At 36.8% G+C, this 20,327-nt stretch overlaps 1 protein-coding gene across 1 annotated transcript; it reads left to right on the top strand.

Moving 5' to 3' along the window:
- The first annotated feature begins 13,149 nt into the window (after positions 1 to 13,149).
- On the top strand, positions 13,150 to 20,064 carry LOC121417360. Its single transcript, XM_041611045.1, has 3 exons — positions 13,150 to 13,236; positions 15,835 to 17,157; positions 19,737 to 20,064. Exon 2 carries the CDS (start codon positions 15,867 to 15,869, stop codon positions 17,154 to 17,156), a length of 1,290 nt encoding a protein of 429 aa, XP_041466979.1. The 5' UTR covers positions 13,150 to 13,236; positions 15,835 to 15,866; the 3' UTR covers position 17,157; positions 19,737 to 20,064.
- Positions 20,065 to 20,327: the final 263 nt, after the last annotated feature.

The raw sequence follows: 20,327 nt of genomic DNA on the forward strand, positions 1-20,327 counted from the left end.
TTTATAGTAAAAAACATATTTAATAATTATGAATTTATCTCTGAAAACGGGTTTCTTTTTTGTGGGACACACTGCCAGGTTTCCCACAGTCTTGGAAAATCCTGGAAAACTTTGTGGTCATGAAAAGCCAGGGAAAAGTCTGGGAATTCAGAAAATTCATGAAAAGTCATGGAATTGCATTTACCTCTTGGCCATGGCAGCTTTCCAGTTTGTCGTGTCTCGCAAGTCTCATACTCTGTGAGCATAATTGGTGCTCGTGGTTTCCATTTTTCCCAGTTATGTGACATCTCAAATTCTACATAACTCCCGGGACATCAATAGGAAGTCGGGGAAAGCAGCAATTTTAGTCATAGAAAAGTCATGGAATTTGGGTTTCAAATTTCTTTGGGAACCCTGACTGTATGAGCAATCGTAACTATTCTTATAATGAAACCTCTGCTTTTGACATGAATCAAGAGAATGCAATTGTGAATTTTGGTTTTTCAGAGCTTTTTATGAATTATCCAAATTTCTTGTGACTTTATTACTCATTTTTCTGAAAACGGTGTTTCAAAATAATTATAATAATCCGCTTTTATATAGCGCTTAATACATCGGAATGACGTGTCTAAGCGCTTTACAGATATATTATTACCCCGGTCATCGGATTCAATCAGTCATTCCCGCACACAATGTGTGCACATCCTCCACTCCCTGGGGAGTATTCCAGTCAGTCGCCTGTGAGGCGCACACAGGACAAGCTGGATAAGCTACAATGACTTTCACATCCTATCGTGTACCTTTTAAGCACCTGGGTTGAGAGTGGCAAAGTGTGGATTAACGCCTTGCCAAAGGACACTAGAACCGTGGTGGGATTCGAACACACGACCCTCTGTTTACAAGGCAAGAGTCAGAACCACTACACCACGGCTCCTCCACATGTTACTATGTTTCTATCCTAAGTATGAGCAAAATCATCACTATTTCACAGTGATAAATGTTTGGAATTTGGCTGATTATGTTTTTCAGCTTTTCTTGGAAAATGCAATTTTGTTTTTTGAGAGTGTGTTTTTCGAACAATTTTTTGATTAATTAATGTTCGTTAACAGGCTCAAATTAAATTATAGGCCTTTATTAGTTTTTACTATTGGACAAAAAAAATGAATGAAAGGGGTCTCACTAATGCTGGACCAAATTTTTTTTGGGAAATCCTCCCACTCTAAAAACCCCTTAAATATTGGGGGGGGGGGGGTAAAAGCCGTGAAGAATTGCCCTTTTGATGACCTCCAGTTCTAGGTGACAAACAGCTGAAATATTAGGGCTGAAGATTTGTGTTCAGTCCCACACCATGCACATCTGTGTCTGTCTGCGGTGCACATGACTCAATGCAAAGTATAATTGTGAATATTTGGGTAAATCCAAAATTTTACGCTAATTGTACATTTTCCATTATTCAATCTCCCAACCAGGGCCAGCTTGCACAAGACTTGGTGAATGATCGTGCATATGTGTACAATTAAAGGTATTATTTAACTTTGTGAGCAGCCGATTTAAAAAATTATCAAACCAAGATGAAACATGTGTACAAGTGCATGTATTAGAACTAATAAACCCTGAAAACCATTATTGAGAATGAAAATCTAAAACTACAAGGCTAACCTCGATTTTGTAAATAGGCGTCTTATAGATGCCTAAATAGTACACATAAGTGTATGGGATGAAATTAAGATGGTGTTTCCGGTCACTTTATATTTCAATTTTTGAAGCACTAAATAATTATTTTCGAACGCAATTTTTTTCTGGGCTTCACTTTTGTAACATATCACAGACACAGGTGACAAGTGTGACCTTCTAGCTGAGATTTTTAAAAAGTCAAACCAATGTTAACCAATCACTTTAATCATCAAGAAATTAATCTGCGATTAAAGGGGAAGTTCACCCTGACAAAAAGTTTATTGTAAAAATAGCAGAAAAAATAAAAAATATTGCCGAAGGTTTGAGAAAAATTCATCAAATAATTAAAAAGTTATTAGAATTTCAATTATTTGATTTGTGACGTCATATGCGAGCAGCATTCATACATAGCGAATGGTAAAAAATCAAATAAATGTCATTTTCTCAGAAAATTGAAAATGGTTTTCACTGTACCTTTTGTATATCAATAGACAAATCATTTCTCACCTGATCATGAGTAGAAAACAAAAATAAGTCATCAGGAACCATACAAAATTTGAACTTCATGCATTTTATATTACATAACACATGGGGCAGCTGCTCGTCTATGACGTCACAAATCCAAAACTTTGAACTCTAATAACTTTCTTACTTTTTAACGGATTTTCCTGAAACCTTCACCAATATTTTTTACTAATTTTTCTGCTATTTTTACAACAAAGTTTTCTTCAGGGTGAACTTCCCCTTTAATAGCGATACCTTGTCCTACAGCACCCTGAACATGGTTTATTGAGTTTGCCTGTGGATAGGTCTGTGTACTGAAAATATTCTGAAAATATAACTGTACAGTGTAAACATGCCTTGTACGACACTTTTTTTGCTCGTTTTTATCTTTGTCAATACCGTAGTACTATCCAATACAATCCTTTATGGATGATGGAATATTGTTATAGGCGGTTTGAGTGTTGATTTTCTCATGGAAATGGATCAAAAATATGGATTTTTAAAAATTTCTTTGTTTATTTTAAATGTATTCTGTATTCAAATATTCTGTATATGTATATTTGTCTCACCCGTTGACCAGAATTAGCAGATGTTGAAATCGTTGGTGGGCTATGCATAAACCTTTGTCGGCATCATGAAGCTAGTTCACGTTGCCGTAGTACTTGGTTCGAGAAAATATGATTTGGTTGTGTTCAATTGAATGCTTGATAGATCCACTTAATCATAATGTGAACGGACTGTTTTTGATGATGTAACTACGTTATGCTTTTCAGACTACATATCCCTAATCCCGGGAAATTGGTGATGCTAAGGGGGGATCTTAGTCCCACAAATATTCCATGTTAAAGCATAGCACATAGAGTACCGAAGTGATGACGTCACAATTTTTTTTTTTTTGGCATTTCAGCATTTTTGATAAAACCCCCACTTTCATAGTTTGGTGAGAATTGGTCCATGGGGGCCTGAGATATGACCTCATGAATACATAATAAGTCACTTTGAAGTCGGTGTATTGGCCAGGTCCATAACTTTGGTACTCATATTATGTGTTCAGACTACATTGTACAAAGTGGGCTAGCATAGTTATATACTATCTGGTTCAGCTCAAAAGTAAGGATAGCTGGTCTATTGCGTTGCTAGCTAGGCAATTACGGTGCTAAGAGCTATATAGCCTGAAACCAAACCTGGCTTCATAGGAGAAGCGGGACTAAGCATTAGCCAATCACGGAAGTCAAAATTTCACGTTAATTGCGCGCTGTATGGCAAAATCATCGATATTCATGAGCTTTGCAATATTGTCCTGGGTTGAGGCGTTAAGAAAGACACGCTGAACCCACCCCCTCCACAAAAAAAAATGTAGGGGTTAAGGAGAGTCTGTGGTAAAGAAACTGATCTGAAAAGCATACACAGAACATCAATTTTCAATCTTCATATAGATAGATCCTTATGGGGCATTGCAAGAAACTTGCGATCTTGCAAGACCGAGGGTCCACGAGGGTGCGGATTGCATTTGTCTGCATAGAAATTATTTTCTGCTAAGCCTTATCTTATAAACCTTGCTTTGAGTTTCAAAACATGCACCAAAGGTGCATAGTTGACTTCTGCATGGTTCATAGGACCAAAGAGTGTTTTAGAGTGTTTCTTTCAGTATGCTCTGAAGATCGGGGGGCGTTTCATGAAATGACTTGTCGGGCGTTTTAGGTCGGAGTATGATGAATCTAGATGAATATTGGTACCGTCAAAAGATAAACAATACTTGTGGGGGAAACGGAAATAGTCATTATGAGCTATTAAACAATATAATCCTTACTTTTAGCAATGCTTTAATGAAAACTTCAATTTTTCAAAACCCAGTCCAACTTTCGTAAAACATATGGGTATATTTCTTATGACTCTTCATGTAGCAGTTTTTTGTAAATTGAAGACTTTTGTGAAACATACCCCCAAATTTAGAAAAGCAGACATACCAGGTATTCCATTTTGTTGTCATTAAGAATTATTTGTTGAATATTGGATGCTTGGGGGGAAGGTTTCACAAAGAATCAATCTAAGATTCACACTTTAAGTTCCAATGCACACACGATGTACTCATTGATTAAAAAAAGTGCTCTATGGTGCGTCCTTTGACCAGGATCTGGCTTATGCAGTGATGCATTTTACACCACACGAAAGTGGGAATTAATTTGAGATTTTCAGTCCAATTTAAATTTTTGTGAAACACCGCTCCCTGATTTCATGGTGTTAAAAACTTATTTCTATTCATGTCTATCCTAGAAAAGTGAAGTATGTATTCCTCTTTTTTTTATCGTGATGCTTTCTTCAAGGTTTCATCAGGAATAAGACTTTGTTCACTTTGAATTTTTTTTTTTTGCTCTGATCCAATCATATGCAAGGATTTCAATAGCTTAGAACAAATAGGTAAAATCACTTTCTGTTTTATGAAACACTCCCCTGCCAACCTATAATACGCTGATCAGTACATGTTCAAATGCTTGTTTATTTTGACATTTTTTTTACTCTCCAAATATGTCAATGTGTTCATTTGAATTTTAACCTATTTATAATCCTGTAAATACTATTTCATTCTCTTTATTTCTCATTTTTTTGTGGGCAATATGTGAGTAGTTTTTAGACTATCATGTCTACGTAGACAGTGGTAGTCCCATATATATGTATGTACATTGTAATTGTAGTTCATAATAGAATCATGTTTTTTTGTTGCTGTATATGGTTTATGTGTTACTTGATTAAGCTATTTTGCCAGGTGTATCATGGTATAATAAAAAAACAACACGTTTAAACCAGACTCGTTCAGTTTGTGGTGATTTATTATATAGTCTGAAGTCAGGTTTTATATATTAACTCTGTGCTAAATTTATGGGAAGCCAAATATGTCCAAATTTTGTTAACACTGTTTTTGTCTCGCCTGCATAGCAGAGTGAGACTATAAAACCGATGGCGGCGTCGTCAAAATCAAATCTTAACCGACGGTTAGGTTTTTGAAATGACAGCATAACTTAGACAGTATATAGACCTAGTTCATGAAACTTGGCCATAAGGTTAATCAAGTATTACTTGACATTCTGCCTGATTTTCAAGTCATATGACCAAGGTCAAAGGTCATTTAGGGTCAATGAACTTTGGTCAAGTTAGGGGTATTTGTTGAATTACCATCATAACTGTGAAATTGTATCGGTCTAGTTTGTAAAACTAGAGCGTAAAAGTAATCAAGTATCACTGAACATCCTGATCCTGCTTGTGTTTCAGATCACATGACCTACTCCAAAGGTCATTAAAGGGGAAGTTTACCCTGAAGAAAACTTTGTTGCAAAAATAGCAGAAAAAATAGTAAAAAAATATTGGTGAAGGTTTGAGGAAAATCCATTAAAGAGTAAGAAAGTTATTAGAGTTCAAAGTTTTGGATTTGTGACGTCATAAACGAGCAGCTGCCCCATGTGTTATGTAATATAAAATGCATGAATTTCAAATTTTGCATGGTTCCTGATGACTTAATTTTGTTTTCTATTCATGATCGGGTATGAAATAATTTGTCCATTGATATACAAAAGGTACAGTGAAAACCATTTTCAATTTTCTGAGAAAATGACATTTTATTGATTTTTTACCATTCGCTATGTAGGAATGAGTCGAATTTGAATAAGGTCAAAGGTCAATGAACTTTCCATGACTGGCACTGCATGTTGTACACCTAATAACTTTCTATAGCTTTGAGTTGGCATCACCAAATTCATACCAGAGGTCCACCTCCTGAAGGCACAGTTCAAGTTCGAATATGAGTCGAATTAAGGTCAAATGTCAATGAACTTTCCATGACTGGCACTGTGCTGTGTTGTACACACAATAACTTTCTATAGCTTCGAGGTGCCGGTGAGATCGCCAAATTCATAACAGAGGTCCATCTCCTGAAGGCACAGGTCAAGTTCGAATATGAGTCGAATTTGAATAAGGTCAAAGGTCAATGAACTTTCCATGACTGGCACTGCATGTTGTACACCTAATAACTTTCTATAGCTTTGAGGTGGCATCACCAGAGGTCCACCTCCTGAAGGCACAATTCAAGTTCGAATATGAGTCGAATTAAGGTCAAATGTCAATGAATTTTCCATGACTGGCACTGTGCTGTGTTGTACACACAATAACTTTCTATAGCTTCGAGGTGAGATCGCCAAATTCATAACAGAGGTCCATCTCCTGAAGGCACAGGTCAAGTTCGAATATGAGTCGAATTTGAATAAGGTCAAAGGTCAATGAACTTTCCATGACTGGCACTGTGCTGTGTTGTACACACAATAACTTTCTATAGCTTCGAGGTGAGATCGCCAAATTCATAACAGAGGTCCATCTCCTGAAGGCACAGGTCAAGTTCGAATATGAGTCGAATTTGAATAAGGTCAAAGGTCAATGAACTTTCCATGACTGGCACTGTGCTGTGTTGTACACACAATAACTTTCTATAGCTTCGAGGTGGGATCACCAAATTCATAACAAAGGTCCATATCTCTTGAAGGTGCAGGTCAAGTTCAAATGTGAGCCGAATTTGAATATGGTCAAAGGTCAATGAACTTTCCATGACTGGCACTGTGCTGTGTTGTACACCCAATAACTTTCTATATCTTCGAGGTAGGATTGCCAAATTCATACAAGAGGTCCAATCTTTTGAAGGTGCATCCCAATTAAGTTCGAATGTGAGTTAAATTTGATTAAGGTCAAATGTCAATGAACTTTCCATGACTGGCACTGTGCTGTGTTGTACACGCAATAACTTTCTATAGCTTCGAGGTGGGATCGCCAAACTTGTAACGGAGGTGCATCTCTTGAAGGTGCAAGGTCAGGTTCGAATGTGAGTTGAATAGTCAAAGGTCAATGAACTTTCACACTACTTTGTTCCTCTAATTACATGAACTTTATACTTTTTAACACTAACATTTTACTTCAGAACTCAGTACTCTCTATACCTGAACCAGATTTTGTATTTTACTAAACTGTTGTTGATATTTATTGAATGAGCTATAGTTCTTGGCACCATTTATAATATTCACACAAATTTGCCAATGGTACAATAGAAAAGCTGTCAAAGTTTCTTAAATGTTACCCTTCAGATTTGCTGTATGTGCATGTTCTGGTAATAGGGTAGACTGTACAAAACAAATTGAGAAAATTTATGTCCCTACCATCATCCAACATAATGCTAAAGATTGGCATTTCATTACACCTTAATAATTAACATAATGTTACAATTTTACTCACATTATTATCAATTACATTCTTTTTCACTTACATTCATTTCCTTACTTGCATGGAAACAATTATAGCTTCATAGTATTAACAGCATTCTTAGTGTTATGTGATTTTCTAGGGATAAAGTAGGCCTATACCATTAATGCATATGTATGTTAGAACCACAATTCACCCCTAACCTTGAACTGCTGACAGCCTCAGAAGTCATATAGCATAGTTTTGACATGCAGTCTCTTCATGACTGCAATATGCAGGTGAGAGAACGCTTGGTGTATGCCTTGTTTATTGTTTGAATTATACATTGTTTCATATTTTACAGATTTGACAATAAGGACCAACTTGACTGAACCATATAGTACTGTACAGTGCTCATTCCATATGTTCAGAGAGAAATTAATCGTCATTTCACTTGGCAATGAGAAGAAAATGAGAATATATCACAATTCATATAATAAAATACAAAATAAATAGTGAGTAGATGACATTATCAGTCTACTCATTTGCATGTCATATCAACCAGGATGTGCATATAACTATTTTGTGAAAATAAGCAGAACTTTAAAGTGTCATAATGTTCTTATTTTACATCCGATTTTGATGAAATTTTCAGTGTTATGCTTGTTGAATTTTTCTCTTTTTAGTCATATAAACTTCTTCCTTGGGTGGACTTCACCATTAACTATGGAAAGCCAATTGTGACAGGTATCTGTTAATGTAAAAGTTCGATTTGTCAGCTCATTTGACACTCAAAAATAATGATTCATAACTGTCTCGGAATAATTACTAAAATGGCTCTCTCCATAATTGAACCAGGAGGAAAGGGTCAAGATAAGAAAGCCAATTGTGAATGTCGGGTATCTCTAAATGTAAAAGTTTAATTTTTAAGCTCATTTGACACTCAAAAATGATAACTGTCTGGGAATAATTACTCAAATAAACCATGAGGAAAGGCTCAATTATGATAAAGATAGGAAACATGTTCTGTGAACTGTAAACGCATTCTTAAAACTGTTTATTTACTTGGATGTATAGACGTAAAGCTTGTAGCTAATTTGCCCCTATAGTTACGTTTGATAGCCTCTGGTAGGATAAAAACTTTAGTAGATGTTTTTTTCCAGTGCCTCTCAATAGCTGATTTAAACACATTGACAATAAATGCAGAAACTGCTTCCTCTGGTGAAGCATTCAAGTTAATTGAAAATGCATTTTGCCTTATTTACAATTTGCATCTGTTTTTTTTCCCTTAATTTCATGCTGTGGTTCTACCATGAACATCACTCTCAAAGAAGTTGTTAAGGTCGATTCATCAAGTCCTTTTGAAATTTTGTATATTTGGATCAGTTCAGCTCTGATAGAGTAGGCAGTTTTAAGCCTTCAGCCTTTCAGGATAGTCTAGATGACGGAGATGAGGTAATAGTCTGGTTGCTCTTTATACACAGCAAAAACTGTGTTGTTAACCGGTGTACATAGAGGACCACCAGTTATTTTACACTGGTGTTAAATTGGTGGTGTTAGTTTTACAACTAAAGGTGTTATTACAACACATATGGTTGTTACAGTTACACTCTTTGGTCCTCTATTAACACCCATTGGTGTCAGTTTTAACACCGCAGTTTTTACAGTGTACCTTTTCAAGTGAGATCTTCATCTCTTTTCTATAAAGGAGCCCATGCAAAGTTGCAATGTTCCAGAGTAGGCCTCACTGTGGCTTTATAAAGCCTGAGCCATCCTTTCTCATTGAATGCTTTGAAATACCTCTTGATCATTCCAAGTTTTGCAGTTTTAGCCCTTTTTGCAACATCATTTAGGCTTCTTAAGAGAGTTAGACCATAGAGCTATTAATATGGCCCAACTGCAGAATATTAAAAGGCAACCACAGTATATACATACAAGTAGTGAATCTGTTCTCACTACTTCAGACTACGCATTATGCAAATTGTGAAAAACCAATGACTTCTGCATGTGCCTGCAGACTATTGATGAGAAGGGAATCGAGGAAAAAAAAGGGGGGTATAGATTTAGTGAAACTCGTAACGGCCTACAAAAAAATATTAGAAATCTTCTGGAATTTGTTCCTTTTGGGAAATGCAAGGGCCATAAAGCTCTTCTTTCAAAAAAAAAAAAAAAATGTGTGTCTCTTGAATACAGAATGCACGGTTGGTGGGGAGAGAATATATTTCGTCTATAGGTTCACCCCGTTCCACCATCCCCCCTCCATCACCGCCGCCCCATCCAAAGAAGTTACATTACACGCGTTACAAAGAAAAGGGGGCGTGGCATATGAAATTATCGCACAACCATTGATCACTAGCTACGTAGCCTACGTACGTGTACAACATGCAACATGTATGTATCACACGCACTGGGCCTGGGGATGCCCACGTTGGATTATCTAGCAATTTACTTCCGCAAACAGAGAGCTCAAGTTGAGTTGCCAGAGTTGGCATAATTATGCTTTTTGGCATAATTTGGACCGCTTCAGCATCTGGCATTATGCTTGGCATAATTTGACAAAATTTAGCATAATTTTAGCATAATTTGGACTTTTTTGGTGAAACCATGTGGGGACATGTGGGGGCACGTGCCCCCCCAATCGGCTGGCCAAAAAAAAAAAAACGGGGAAAAGGAGAAAAAGAGGGAAAAAGGAAGAGAAACGTAGTGGGGGAAAGAAGAAATTGTTTATCATAGTATTATATTATGTTATGTAACATAAGAAGCATTTTTTCACAACTTTACTTTTTTGCTTAATTGTGTCTTCATTGTTCCTGGCGCTCACATAGACTTTTTAACGAGATATATAAAACTGCTGTACTAAAGCCTCCCGTTTTCAAATCAATGTACAACAAAATAATACATTTCCTCTCAATTAGAGTTATTATTGTTTTAAGTAGTAATATATTCTTTTTTATGACTACTGAAAGTTATTGCCCTATTTTAAGGTCTTAATATAAAACATTTCCTGTCCGTGCTAACGTTCGCATTAGTCATGTTAGTGGATTGGTGAGATTTCTGCTCTTCATGAACTCCTAAAATCAGTCCTTAAATGTCGATTTTTCTGATCTGAATATCAAAAAATTTGAGCTCGCGCTTCGCGCTCGCAGTATTTCATTAGTGAGATGCGTATGATAATCATGATTACAATGACTTCAAAAAGTGCTCCATGTGTTTAGATATAATTCTAACAAAATCAGCAAGCGCTTGGCACTTGCATTAGATTACTATGGTGAGATATGTATACTCTGACTAAATGGATTCGTAACTATAGTCCTTAAAATATCCATGTTTGGGGTCAATATATACAAAAATTTCAGCTCGCGCTTCGCGCTCGCATCATTTGGTTAGTCAAATACGTAGGGTCTTAGAGAATTCCTACAAACAACCCTTAGAATGCCCCTCTTCAGGTCTATATTTCCTACATTTTCAGCTCGCACTTTCGCGCTTGCAGTATTTGATTAGTAAGATACGTATGATAATCGTGATTACATGACTACAAAAGGTGCTTCATGACTGTGTTTTGATGTAATTCTAACAATTTAAATCAGCAAAGGATGGCACTATAGCATTAGATGACTATGGTGAGATATTTATACTCTTAATGGATTCTAACATATAATCCTTAAAATTTCCTTGTTTAGGGTCAGTATATACAAAAATTTTAGCTCGCGCTTCGCGCTCGCATTGTTTGTTTAACGAGACAGTTAAGTATCATGATTACAAAACAATTCGCTTATAATGTCAATTTTTAGCCCTCAATATCAAAAATTTTCAGCTCACGCTCGCATTATTTAATCAGTGAGATACATATTCGTTTGATGGCACTGCATGTCCTTAAAATATCTCTATTAGGTCAGTATACCTGACAACTGAGCGCGCTTCGCGCGCTCCCTAAGTGACCCGAAATTTTTGCTGGTGCCCCCCCCAATGCCGTGACCCACGGTACGCCACTGGCAAGTCTAATTATCTGTTTTTAGAATTGATGTTCGAAATTTGTTTAAACTTTTTTTTTCCAGATGTCTTGTTAAACCTTAAACTTGAATGTTGTAGGTGTTTTCAGATGCCTTGATATACCTTATAAACTTGAATGGTTTAGGTACATGTGTCATCAGATGCCTTGGACCTTTGACTTGACTTCTGTGTTTTCACTTTCCACATGCCTTTTTATACATTAAACTTGAAACTCGTGTGTTCAGATACCTTGATATACCGGGTACATACATGAAACTTGCTGCTGTCTTTCCACTTGTCTTTTTTATACATTACACTTGAATTTTACTATGAGATGCCTTGCCATACCTCAAACTTGATGACTTGTTATACCTCAAACTTTACTTTTGTAGTTATTTTCATATGCTTTGCAAACTTTGACAACTAACAAATATACATGCCTTGTTATACCTTAACTGCATAGCCTTACAACCAATTCTATTCAAAACCAAAAAGAGGTACTCCCTCCCGTTAGTGTGCGAATTGCAGAATCTAGCTTATATGTCGGTCAATTCCCATGTAAAATGTATGCAGTTGGCAAGTACATGTGTACTCCTGTTTTCATGAAGTAAGACTGTTATCTGCTTCTGAATTTTGGTAGCTATGTAATTGTTATACATGTTGGTAGATGCATTGTTATGCTTGTATATAGATTTGATATTAAGTCATGAGTTTAAAGGTCAGAAGTCTGAGGTATTTCATTTTGTGCATGCACACATTATAGATTATATCAAAATACTTATGTTGACTCAGGGTCTCTCTGAAAATACCTCACAAATAAGCTGCAGATGCCAATAATTATACCAGACATCTATATGCGTCATTTTGTGTTCTTTCTCTGGTTGTAATTCAGTTGTGCATAGCGCATGACAGATGTTGATTCATGATGTCATAATCGCAGTTAAAGAACAAATGGGTTGAGAAAAAAAATATACCATTTTTAAATTTTATTTTAAGCAGTCACAAAATTTGAGACAGAAATATTCAATAATGTTGTTAATCGTCTTTTATAGATTTGAAGCAATTCCTGCAGCATCATACAGAAAAAAAGATATAACATGAATTTTACATGCTTACGACAAGAAAGTTTCCCCCTCGGTTACTATGTCAACCAAGTATTCCCATGCAGGATCTAAAAGACTTATTTTGAATATAGAACTATACCCCTTTTCAGCAAGCTTGACTATTTTGTTTATTAAAGATTAGAATAAAGACAGGCAGGGTGTGAGTGGCGATGCAAGGCTGGATGCATTTTGTGTGTGTGGGGGGGGGGGGGGGGGGCTCAGGCCAATATTTTGTTTATGTTTTTTTTAAGTCTTCACAATCTGGACAAGATACATACAGGTTTTCATACCCCCCGCCCCTTCTTTCAGGCTTCTCCCAGTGCATGAGAACCGTGCAAGTCATTGCATTTTTGCATCTACTTAGCAAATTGATTATTGTAATTAAATTGTCAATTTTTTTATTATTTTTTTATATTTGATTTTATAATTTTCAAAAAAAAAATCAAATTTTATTTTTCAATTTTTTGTTTTTTTAATAGTTTTATTTTATTTATATAGACATATTTATTTATTTCATTTGATTTCAAAAAAATGTTAAGTCATCTCTCCCATTTTTGCATAAATTTTAGCGTAATTTAGTATTTTTTGCTGCTCCATGTTGTTATTTCATTTGGCATAATTTTAGCATAATTTTGCGGTCCTCCCTAGCATAATTTCATTTTGAGCGCTGGCCACACTGAGCTCAACAGCGCATTGGCATTGCATTACCAGGCCAAGGACACGTACCGTTGGACGAGTAGAAAACTGATAATTTATCCCGGGAATTATTTTGGTGAGTTAAATTCTGCTTTAATTCAGTGAAAGTTTAACAGTAGTACGGTAATGATCTTCGCGTCGAATGATCACACCACCGACCGTGTGGATCTGCTAATTGCAATTGTGGCGTTATTATTTTGGCCACCTTGCATCACTGGCTAATAGTACTAACTACGGTAGTGGCTTCCTATTTTGAGTATGACTCGGGTGAGAGATCAGCTTGACCGGGAGAGTTTCGGCGGACATGAATGAGAGTTCTGTCGACTGTACTGTCCTGTTGCTACTGTACGGGCAATGCCCAATTCAAGTACAAAAATCAAACTGTTTGTGTTGATCTGTGACTATAAATTTATAGTCATAGATAGATCCACCCAAACAGTTTGATTTTTGTAGCTAGAAATATAGTCTATATTTCTAGCTACTGTACATGTAGTCTTATCCTACTCCTACTAGGTCTATGACTTATAGACCAAACTCCCATCTCTCTTCCGGTGAACTCCGCGGGCTCCACTCACAAAGTAAAAAAAATATATAATATGTTGGAAAACTCCTCGAAACAGACGGCTGTCTACCACTCATTCAAGAACAAGGTTGTCTACTGCATGTAGTCTGAACTCTGAAGATAGAGCTCTGAATGACAAAAAGCTTTGCTTTATGTAGACAGGAATAACCATCTCTGGGGATTTATTTAACAATTTGTCTTGTCTTTCCGTTAATACCCACAATCATTATATTGATTATTATGGCATATGAACGTCAAGATTGACTTGACTTACCAGGACCGGCAGGTGCAATACACCGGGTGAACACCCTACTCTTTGACGAATAGTGTATTTTAACGTGCATAGCCATAGGTTTTGACTCTCCTATACACGGGACCAACATTTGTGTTTTCCAACTGCATTCACACCTGCACTGAATACAGTGGTGAGGCACGCTAACACACAACGCTATTGCATCAGATTTTTTGTCAGACGTGTTTCGGCATGAGCGGGACATCGAACCCCTCATGTTCAGATCTGACATTTTATTAATGTTTTGGAGCCAACGCAGTTCAGCGGAACAACTAAAATACAGAGACTGAAGCTTTTGGTCTATGCTTTATGTTGACCCTACCTGAGTCCGAATATAAATCAAACTAAGACAATCTCACAATGACAGTTCAGTTCTCGCACCCCCCCCTGAATTTCTTCCAAGTCCAAGACTAAGTTGATCGCCTTGTACCCTGATGGGCTCTGCTCCACGACCATGGTCTGCATGGGTCCCGTTCCAGAGTGACTTGTTCCAGTGTAACAACAATGGAACAAATTCTGTAACAAGTTCATTCTATCACTATCTATCAGCCAGTCAAATCAAATAATTTCAGTAGCTTAAAACTGTAAGTGCTATTGCAAAAAAATATGGTGCTATATTATAGCTTTGTGTGTAGGCATGCCTCACCACTCTATTCAGTGCAGGTGTCAATACCTTTGGAAAACACTCCATCCAGAAGGAATGCAAATGTTGATCCTGTGTATAGGAGAGTCACAACCTACGCACATTAAAACCAATACACTATTCGTCAAAGAGTAGGGTGTTTACCCGGTGTATTGCACCTGCTGGTCCCAGCAAGATTAAGGTCAAGTCAATCTTGACATTCATATGCCATAATAATCAATGTAATGATTGTGGGCATTAACAGAAAGACAATAATTTTTTATGAAACAAGCCCAGGGCCGTCTTGGAGTCGACAGGGCGTCTGGGTCCACGGTCATCATGATTCATTGTCTTGGGGGCAAAATTTTGCATCTAGAAATGGAGGCTTTACAAAAATAAAACATCATGAAGGCTCCCAAGGAAATGTCTGTAATTTTACTCAACAAAAGGCAAAAAATATTTAATCTCCATAGAATGGAATAAAATTCACAGAACAAAATACTGAGAATTGATCAAAATCGGATCACAAATTTAACACATTCATTGAATTAAAAAAGGTTTGCATTATTTTGGTTAAAAGATTCTAGGCATGTCTTCATGAATATTCATTAGGTGGGCTGATCATGTGATATCCCTACTTGTTCTTTATTTTATTTAATTATATGAAATTAGATTTATTCATTTTTTTTACCAAGAAATAAAACAATTGGATTGGCACCTAATAAAGTACATTACTCATTTATTGCCGTAACTTACAATGTATTTCATCATAATGGAGACATAATACACATGTGTGAAAAAATGATTTCATGTAATAACATAAGAAAAGTGAAAGTTGGGATATGACATCATCAGCCTACCTAATGAATCTTCATGACAATGTGCTTTTGACTATTTTCACAAAATATTGATAAAAATCAATAACTTTGTTATGTATTTGTTACCCAATTTTTAATGAAATTTTCAGCATTTTCCTCTGTGAATTCTACTCCAATGTATTCAGCGCGGACCATCCCTTTAAAGTCATTGATTCTTTAATTTCAGAACATCTTTGATTAAACTGTATTTCCAAGATCTTTATCATGAAAAGGAACCCTATGGAAATCATTGTGATAAAACTTTTGCTGCAAATCCTCCTCTGGTCCTTCTTGGCCAACTTCATTTGTTTTATGTCAACTTTCTTTCCATTTATTTATAGATGCTATCATTGGGTCAGGTGAGGTCATCACCATGGCAGCCGAAGACATTGAGAAAATCCTCAAGGATCTCAACGCCAGAAAGGCCTTGCCTTTTTGGGACTTCATCAAAGGATCCGAGGGAGGTTTGGATCCCCAGACACTACAGGCCGTTGGTATCGATCTTATCGATATAAAATACAAGATGCTTAAGAAAGGCACCAAGGTATATGCCCTGGTGCCTTTGAAAGCAGCACCGATCCGTGTTTATACCATGAACATTGAAACTCTACACACCATCCTGGCAGAGAACCCGCAGAATGATGAGAACGGTGTTTCGCGTGTCAGTGTCTTCGAGCTGACAAGCGATAGTGTGATGGCAATGCAGATCCGCGAAGACATTGCATCTAAAGTCTGCTCGCTGTGGATAAAGTCCAAGGACAAGGACAATGCTGCAGAAGAGACTGAGGGAAAGGACTATCAAAAACTACTGCAAAGCAGGGACCCCAGTGATAAGAATTTCATGGACCTGTGCATCACAAGGTATTACTTTCCCGAGTTCATTCATGCACTTGTATACACGAGACAGAACAGCGCATATGAAGTCCTTGTGACTGGGTGTTTCGATGAATTTATTAGGCAGCGGAGGTTTGTTCAGGATGTAGTGCTTCCCAAAAGCTCCTTGAGCAAGCTCACTGTGGATGAGGATGGGTACCTTAGACTTGGTTCTTCTAGCGACGAACCAACCCATGTTGCGGTCGACGTTGCATACGCACAGGTCAAAGACAAGAAGGTATCTAAAGAATTCTCACAAAGTCAGCAGGTTCCGTCGTATGATGATAATTTCCCAACAGCTGAGGAGTATAACGATCACAAGGAGGATGATCACTCTCTCGATTATGAGTCCATCGACATTAAACCCTTGCCTACAGAATCGGCGACAATCGTGGCAAGCCCCCGCCCCGATCAGAAGCCGCCACCACCTCCTATCGCAGAACCAGTCTACAGCACCATTGACAAGTCCGCCAAGAAACCCAGAGACAGGCAAAAGAGTGTTGATCAACCCGACACCCCGGGGACACCGACTGGTACCAAGCCCCCACGCCCACCCCCGCTGGAAACCATGCCAAACAGCGACGGGGAGTCCCCCGCTCCGATCCAAAAGCCATCCAGACCTTCAGCACCTCCCAGGGTCCTACGTGGCAAGTCGCAGTCATCGCTTAATTCAAGCCATGGGAGCTCAGGGAATGTGTCCTTGGATGGCAAAGATGAGGCCTTGGAACCGCCTCCTCGGACGAGCATGAAGGTCAAAGGTCAGAAATCTGATACGATGACGCGTTTTTAACGTAAGTAATAAAATATGTGTTATAGGCTAAATCTTTCCCATTATATACACTGTTTTGTACTACAATCTGGCCTAGTTCCCTTTGCTGTCTGGTGCCCAGTTGTATTAAAGTGAAATGTCTGGATATTTGGGTAAAGTACCGGTAGTAACCATATAGGGAAAAGGGGTCTAGTGTAAGATGTATTCTTTAGGGTTGTGGAGGATTCAGATCTACAAAAAATGGCTTAATTCTCTGCTAAGTATAGAGTAACATTGTAATCTAGCTAATCTCTAAAGTGTCAGTTATTGATATTGAATATTTTCCTAAGGATTCTCCAATGTATCAACAAACTGGGTTATAAATGTGGAATCATATTCAATGATCAGTTTACAAATTAATGAGCCATACTCCATCCTATTGAATTCATCTTGAACTGGACAAGAGAGTGGTTCCATTTTAAATAAAAAGTATGTGCCAAACCTTGCCAGAAAGACAGCAGGAACATTCATCTGCGTATCATAGCAAGCTTAATACATGTACAGGTTAATTTCCAATATGTCCAATGCCAATTCGTCTAATTACCAAGTCGTCTACTATCATTTGGTCTATCATCAATTCGTCCACTATCCACATGGTCTAATTGCCATTTCGTCCACTCCCCATTTCGCCAAATACCCAGTTGGTCCACCATCCATTCTGTCCATGAACCATTTGGTCTAATTGGATAAGTGATAATTGGGTGAAATGAATGGAAAGAAAATGGGTATTAGACCAACTGGTTATTAGATGAAATGATCATAGATGCACTGGTGATTAGATGCCAAATGGTTATTGGACCTAATGGTTGATACTTAGATGAAATGTTGATGGACGGAAGTCACACAATGACATTAGACTAAATGAAGGTAGACCATGTGATGAGTGGAGGAGTTGGCAATAGACAAATCGTCAGTTTATCCGTTAATGTGTTTTCAAGACTTGTATCAGATTTAAACTTTAAACAATTTTTAAAATAAAGAAATGAACACAATCCCGTTTTTACAAAGGTTGTGGTAATCAAGACACTTGAGTGTTGACTACATGCTTTAATATTATCAACTCGCTTCAAAGGAATTGCACAATAACTATTCTAGTATATGAAAATAATACTATCAAGTGCCTATATGCACTTAAGATGGTTTGAAAGAAGAAATTCATATTGCAAAGAAAAGAAAGCTTGTTTAATGAGCCAGCAGTAATTTATCTTTTATAAGGAGATATGCCTTCAATGATAGATTTACTCATGAAAAGTCTCATTCAAATATGAATTCCCTTGTTTTTATCAGGGGCGGTTTTTAGAGGGGGGGGGGGGGCTACCATGCAAATAATCACAATCATATGGTAATTTTTATGTTTTTGTACACGGTTTTGGAAAAAAGTGGGGGGCTGAAGCCCCACACCCCTCCCCCCGCTTCCGCGGCACCTGTTTATGAACCTTAATATATTGAACTAGATGTTTATTTACTGCAGACACCTACAATGAATACCGGGTAATACTCATCAAGATTTAAAAAATGGTTTTGTCAACAAGACTATATAATTTCAAAAGTCAGCTTTTCCTTCTTTGATTTGTACATCAATGTTCTTATAATTGCACAACTCCCTATTTCCCAAAGTACAGGTATCTATTGATAGATAAATCTCTTGTTCTGCAAACAGAAACGAGATTAAATTCTTTAGAAGAGGATCTCTTTATCTAATGTTTACAGATCAAATCTTGATTTTGAGTCAGAGAGATGACATCAGGGTAGTGTTTCATGAATTGTCTTTTCATTGATCATTCACTGACAAATTTGCTCCGAACCAATCAGATGCAAGGATTCATGACTATTTGTTCCATGAAATGCCCGCCTGATGTCTTCAGTAGCTTGTAACAATTGTTAGTGAAAATTCATGACTATTTGTTCCATGAAATGCCCCCCTGATGTCTTTGCATATCGACAGATCAAACCAAAACAGAGAGCTTTAATTAGGTGAAAACTTTTTTCTTATCAAAACGGCAATGTTCATTCTTAATTTTCATGTATTGAAAAAAAAAATGTTAATACATGTACATCATGAGGAGTGGATCCATGTTATGACTAGTCAAATGGCTGATAATGTAATTTCAGAATTTAAATGAAAAATTACCAAGCTTGTTTCATCAGCAACATTGAAAATGATTTCATTTTTCAGCTGACTTTTGTTCCTTTTTATGTTCCATGTCCGATTGAATTTACAATACCTCCATACTTCCACCTATATCAGATCCAAAAGTCCCAAAGTACTACCAATTCTCACAAATACCACTTTTAAAAATTACCTTGTGTCTTAAGATTTTTCAGGTATTGAATAGGCATAGATCTACAATTGCAAAATTGCTCATTAGCCAATAAGAATCCAGATTTTCACTGAGATGATGACAAGCTTTTGACCTGTGGAAGTCTTATTCAAAAGAGTAGGGAGGGGCCAGTGACTTTTTTTTCTTGGGGTGCTTTTCAAGTCATTCAACCAGAATTCGTTGCATAGTTTAGAGTTTGCTTAGACCCAGTTTTAATTTCTGGGCTCCTTTTTTCTTCCAGAGCTTTGGCGCCATTTTCAGGACAAATTTGCCCCGAGCCCCAGTGCAAGAGAAGTCATTCCCACGGAGGGAGTCTAATAAAAATTATAGAATCAAGTCTCAACATGAGTGGCTTTAATGGGGAATGTAAAATTGATGTACTTGAAGCTGTGTTCACACAAGACCACCATTAAGTAAAATTTTGTACAAAGTATCTTCTCTCATCACAATTAACCATTTTTATTGAATTCACAACATTTTTTTTATGTAGCAACATAAGACTTGAAATGTTAGTCGAGTATATATTCTGAAAAGTACATTGCTCAATTTATTCAGGAAAACACACAATCAGTATATACAAAACACTGACTTAGGCTGCAAAGAAAATTTTGTAGGATGAAACCTCAAGTCGTAATAATAATAATAATAATAATAATCATAATAATAATAATGATAATGATAATGATAATAATAATTAAAGGTTAATCAATAATAATAATAATTATTATAATAATATTAATACTATTAGTAGTGATAAGAATAACAAGAATAATACAGCTATTATTATATTAAAAATGATGATCAATAATAATCATATTTGCAATAATAAGAT

Source organism: Lytechinus variegatus, chromosome 6 (genome assembly GCF_018143015.1).
Source record: "Lytechinus variegatus isolate NC3 chromosome 6, Lvar_3.0, whole genome shotgun sequence".
Classification (NCBI taxonomy): domain Eukaryota; kingdom Metazoa; phylum Echinodermata; class Echinoidea; order Temnopleuroida; family Toxopneustidae; genus Lytechinus; species Lytechinus variegatus.

Bases quoted from the DNA above. Each gene is read 5' to 3' on its own strand.
- LOC121417360 (XM_041611045.1), top strand. From the start codon at position 15,867: ATGGCAGCCGAAGACATTGAGAAAATCCTCAAGGATCTCAACGCCAGA.